Raw genomic sequence first — 6,000 nt, forward strand, 5'->3', positions numbered from 1 at the left:
CCCTAAATCAGCACAGCCCTAGCTGCCCCAGGGCATTGCCAAAGTGCGAAAAGTGAAGTAAAAAAAGTAAGATCAGCTATGGCTGCATAGAAAGGTGAAAATACAAATATAATGAAACAAACAAAGTATTAAAATTGTGCAGAAAAGAAAGAATGTGTTATATGCGGTGCCCTGGAGCAGACCAACCGAAGCAATCCAGGGGATCCATGCCCCAAAAATCAACCCAAAATTGCACTACAGTATATAAACTTGTAGGACTTACCTACAATTGTGCCTATTAATAGTGTGCGTATACTATACCAGACTCCAGGCTTTTAAACCAATTAGAGAGAGGTACTAGTCCAGACTGAAGGCGTCTCCTTTCCTTCAGGTGTCTAATAAAGCACATTAAATGGACTATGTAGGAAATATTCCTGGACTGCACACCCTGATCATATATAATGGGAGGTCATGGGTGTGTATGGGAATTGTTTAGCATTCCCAATCACAAATACACTGCATCAGAGGCCATGTTTAGTTGGATTAGAGGAAAGTAGCTACAGTAGACCCCAGGCTTCCTACAGTAAATGTCAATTGATGCTGCATTGATGTTGAAGTGTTTACAATATCCATCACAAATGCACAGACCACGCAGCCTGAAAGTGGGTGTCTCATGTCTTGCACTATGTCATCACACCATGGAGCATAAAGGGAAAAATGAGATTAGCACCTCCATAATCCCGTAAGCGTTATTGTGAGAATATCTGCGACCACGGCTGCATTACCAACCATCTCTAAGTCAGACCTTATATATGTTACATGAAATACTGTAAGGCAGACTGCACAATAGGGATCCATAGTAGCGAGGGTAGTCCATAAAGGAACAATTACTGTAAGTGAGAATGCAAATCAGCAAGTACAAGTTGTTTGTTGAAAGAGAGCTGCAGGAAGCCATGGAACGTGTACACAGATAACAATGGTGGTCAGTTTATCTGGGATAGACATGCTGAGGTAGAAGGTGGTGGTGCTGAAGGAGAGGAGGGTGGATCCCTTGGGAGGGAGACAGGTGTGCTGAGGGAGAGAGGGGAGTGCTGAGGAAGAGAAGGAGGTGCTGAGCAAGAGATAAGCAGATGCCGAGAGGGAAAGGGAGAGGCTGAGGGAGAGATGGTTGGTTGCTGAAGAAAAGAAAGAGGAGATGCTGAGCGAGAGACACTGAAGGAGAGAAAAACAGACACTGACGATGAGAAGGGGTGCTAAAGGAGATAAGGAGGGATGCAGGGGGAGAGAAGGAAAGACATTGAAAGATTGAAGGACATATGCTGAGGGTAGAAGGAAGTGGATAGTGAAGGAGAGGAGGGAGATGCTGAAGGTGCAAAGGGAGATGCTGATGGAGGGAAGGGGAAAACTTGGGAGAGAGGGGACGCTGATCGACAGAAGGGGAGACACTGAGGGAAAGGAGTTGATGCTGAGGGAGATATGGGGAGATGCTGAGGTAGAGATGTGTATGGTGAGGGCAAAATAAGCGGATGCTGAGGGAGAAATGGTGGAATGCTGAAGAAAAGAAAAGGAAAATGCTGAGGGAGAGATGCTGAAGGAGAGAAAGCCAGATGCAGAGGATGAGAGGGGGTGCTAAAGGAGAGAAGGGGGACACTGTGGGAGAGAAGGGGGGTACACTGTGGCAGAAACTGAGAATGAGAGCAGGGAAGCTGAAAGAGAAGGACATACACTGAAGGTGAGAGGTGGGTGCTAAAGAATAGAAAGGAGAGGACACTGAAGGAAAGAAATGTGGATGCTGAGGGAGAGAAGGGGAGACAATGAAGCAATGAAGGACAGAAGAGAATACACAAAGGGTAGAAGGGAGAGGATAGTGAATGAGAGAAGGGGGATGTTGAAGGAGCAATGGGGGAAGGTGATGGAAAGAAGAGAAGATGCTCTGGGACAGAAGGGAGAAAAGAAGGAGAGCTGCTGAGGGAGAAAGGGGGTGGATGCTGGAGGAAAGAAGGTGTCCTTCATAGTAATGCAAAAAGAGAGGCCAGCTCAGAGGGTGGGAATTCCTGAGGATCTCTCTGCTGCAGCTCTGCCTGGGAGATGGGGAGAGACTGTCACTGGGTGAGGAGCAGCTGAAGCAGGGAGCTCGGACTGTGGGTGATCCTTCTAGGATCATCAATCATAGCTTGGGTGGCCATGGAAAGCCACCTGTTGCTGCTATGACCTGAGGTGCAGGCCAGCTGTGCTGACCTTGGTGGCTGCAGGAAGATTATATTCCATAAGTCGAAGGTGGCCATTTCTGACACAATCACATCAGATGCAGTTATGTCAGTGAAAGCCCAGCTTGGAGTGGTTACATCTGACCATGCCAAGCAAGTGGTTAAATAAGGGGATGTCTGTTTGTATTTGACACAAGATGGGGAGATCTGGGCTTTTGACCCTGCATGTATATATTTTTTTTTTGTGTGTACTATTTCGGTCATTGTCTGGTGATCACCAGAGAATAATTACTAAGGGGGCACATTCCTGGGTGTATCTATAATGGGTGCATGGTTTGCAGTGCACACTAGCCCCCAGGAGTAGGGGGGGGCAAAATGAACACAGTGCACTCATTCACAATACTTACCGCTGAATCAGCGCAGCAGATATCACTGGCAATGCCATGCTTCAGAAGACCTGCACAGCAGATATCACAAATAACATCATGCAGGTGCCCTGTTTCTGTAGATCTGTGCATATGAAGTACAGAAGTCACTGAGGAAATGGTGCCTGCTGCATTTTCCGGGTGCATGTGCAATCACTCTGGCACAGTGTTACATTCTACTGAGAAAATCCACCAGCGAGAAAGGGTTAGGGCCATACAGAGACTGCACATGGACTGTCCTTTGTCCTGATCCACCCATACATTTCAAATTGCCATATTTCTGTAAAAGTCTATCCCTCATATTTGTTTGCATGCATAGATCAATAAACGTACTGGTAGCAGCAATATTCAGCCTATTAAAGAATATTTTACTTCTAACAAGTATAACGCCGTTCTCTCTCTTTATTATAGGAAAGAAAATAAAACTCCAACTGTGAAATGTTTGTGAAGAATTTGATTCCGGACCATAACATGTACCAGGATCAAATAACTTGTGAAATGTAATCACCCTGTCTGCTGGGGGTAATTTTACCCTACAATTTATTAAAACCACACATGAAATCTTTGTCACATCAGTGTCACAGAGCAGAGATGTATCACACTGGGGATGACGCAGAGGTGTAAGTGAAATGGACACACATTACACACATGGAACGTATTGGACATATATCATCTTTAGGCAATTATGCAGAGCTGTCAGCATGGGGTTGTGCTCACCTCTGTGTCAGCAGTGTCTGTGCTTGTTTCATCATAAACAACAGGCTTACGTACTGCTCTACATGGGTCGCTCGTGTGTGAACAGGTCCTCACCGTTCCACCTCTCTGATCATAACTCTAGATGAGATCAGAATACGCTTATTTTCTGGGCATGCGTGATGTGAACAGAAATGGGCATATGGCCATCTCTGCATCAGACACATTGTATAGTCATCACCTCTCCTAATTTCTCTGCACTTCCCATTTGTGCGTTTGTGATTTTTGTCCCTTTTTTGTCCGCTCTATAAGTACTGTACGATTCCATTTAGATTATTAGATTATTATTATTAGATTATTATAAATATAATGTAATATAATTACTTTACAGTATATTATTATTGTGCTTAATGGCCATACTACAGTATGTTGGTGATAGACAATGTAAATTAAAAAATAAATAAACAAATAATGCCATGCATAGTGATTGTGTTAAATAAGAGTAAAAGTGAGGAGTAAAATTAATAATAATAATAATAATGTTACCTTTCCACAAATTCAAAGCTGCTCGTTATGCTGATTTACATGTGCAATGAAGCTGGATGCTAGTTATATAGTCAGACATGCTTAACGAGAATTTTCACAATCAGGACACTAAGACACAGCTGCTAAATAGAGGCCTGGTCATGATGTGATAGGAGCATGACTGTGTCACAATAGGGGTATGACGAGTCACCCAGAGGCATGTCTTTTGCTTTTAAAGTAGGGGTGTGCACCGGCCACTTTTTGTGTATTGTGTTTTGGTTTTGGATCTGGATCTTTCTTCGTGTTTTGGATCTGGATTGGTTTTGCCAAAACCACCCTTCCGTTTTTGGGTTCTGGGTTTTGTGTTTTGGATCTGTATTTTTTTGAAAAAAAGCATAAAAACAGCTAAAATCACAGAATTTGTAGGTTTTTCTGCTCCTATGCTATTATTAACCTCAATAACCTTAATTTCCACTCATTTCCAGTCTATTCTGAACACCTCACACCTCACAATAGTGTTTTTATGTCCAAAAGGTTGCACCGAGGTAGCTGGATGACTATGCTAAGCGACATGAGTGGGCGGCACAAACACGTGACCCATCTAGGAGTGACACTGCAGTGGCAGACAGGATGGCAGTTAGAAAAACTAGGCCCCAAACTGTACATAATGCAAAGAAAAAAAAGAGGTGCAAGATGGAATTGTCCTTGGGCCCTCCCACCCACCCTTATGTTGTATAAACAGGACATGCACACTTTAACAAATCAATCATTTCAGCGCCAGGGTCTGCCACACAACTGTGGCTGAAATGATTGGTTCGTTTGGGCCCCCACAAAACAAGCTGGCAATTAATGTGTCCCTGCACAAACTGGCTCTACGGAGGCAAGATGTCATCCTCATCCTCCTCATCCACCGATTCCTCACCCTCTTCAGTGTGTACATCCTCATCCTCACAAAGTATTATCTCGTCCCCACTTGAATCCACCACCACATGTCCCTCTGTACCTTCTGGAGGCTGGTCTCCCTGGAAGAGCTGATAATTCATTTTGATGAACATCATCTTCTCCACATTCTGTGGAAGCAACCTCCTACGCCTTTCGCTGACAAGGTTCCCGGCTGCACTAAACACTCTTTCGGAGTACACACTGGAGGGGGGGCAACTCAGGTAAAATAGAGCCAGTTTGTACAGGGGCCTCCAAATTGCCTCTTTTTCCTGCCAGTACAGGTATGGACTGTCTGACATGCCTACTTGGATGCTGTCACCGATGTAATCCTCCACCATTCTGTCAATGGTGACAGTATCATATGCAGTGACAGTAGACATGTCAGAAATTGTTGCCAGGTCCTTCAGTCCGGACCAGATGTCCAAACTTGGTCCTGCCTGCCCTGCATCACCGCCAGCGGGTTGCTTAGGATACCTAAGTTTTTTCCTGGCAGCCCCAGTTGCGGGAGAAAATGAAGAAGGAGCCGTTGACGTGTCACGTTCCGCTTCAGCTGACAGTGTGTTCACCAGCAGGTCTTTGCACCTCTGCAGGCTTGTGTCGGCCGGAAAGAGAGACACCACATAGGCTTTAAACCTAGGATCGAGCACGGTGGCCAAAATGTAGTGGTCTGATTTCAACAGATTGACCACCCTGGAATCCTGGCAAAGCGAATGAAGGGCTTCATCCACAAGTCCAACATGCCGAGCGGAATCGCTCCGTCTTAGCTCCTCCTTCACTTTCTCCAGCTGCTTCTGCAAAAGCCTGATGAGGGGAATGACCTGACTCAAGCTGGCAGTGTCTGAACTGACTTCACGTGTGGCAAGTTCGAAGGGCTGGAGAACCTTGCACAACACGGAAATCATTCTCCACTGCGCTTGAGTCAGGTGCATACCCCCTCCTTTGCCTATGTCATAGGTGGATGTATAGGCTTGTATGGCCTTTTGCTGCTCCTCCATCCTCTGAAGCATATAGAGGGTTGAGTTCCACCGCGTCACAACCTCTTGCTTCAGGTGATGGCGGGGCAGGTTCAAGAGTGTTTGCTGGCGCTCCAGTCTTCGGCACGCAGTCGCTGAATGGCGAAAGTGGCCAGAAATTTTTCGGGCCACCCAAAGCGTCTCCTGCACGCCCCTGTCGCTTTTCAGAAAATTCTGCACCACCAAGTTTATTGTGTGAGCAAAACATGGGACGTG

At 45.6% G+C, this 6,000-nt stretch overlaps 1 protein-coding gene across 3 annotated transcripts in view; it reads left to right on the forward strand.

Moving 5' to 3' along the window:
• LOC148481838 (uncharacterized) overlaps positions 1-3,739 on the forward strand; it is a 118,521-nt gene extending 114,782 nt beyond the window's left edge. For all 3 annotated transcript variants that reach the window (XM_088452930.1, XM_088452931.1, XM_088452933.1), the window contains one exon: positions 3,023-3,739. Coding sequence is in view for 1 of the 3 variants with exons in the window: in XM_088452931.1 (XP_088309057.1) it covers positions 3,023-3,034 (12 nt within the window). In the remaining 2 variants the exon portion in view is untranslated. The remainder of the gene's footprint in view (positions 1-3,022) is intronic.
• The last annotated feature ends 2,261 nt before the right edge of the window (positions 3,740-6,000 follow it).

The sequence above is a fragment of the Taudactylus pleione genome, unplaced genomic scaffold (assembly GCF_031769625.1).
Source record: "Taudactylus pleione unplaced genomic scaffold, aTauple2 ptg000559l, whole genome shotgun sequence".
Classification (NCBI taxonomy): domain Eukaryota; kingdom Metazoa; phylum Chordata; class Amphibia; order Anura; family Myobatrachidae; genus Taudactylus; species Taudactylus pleione.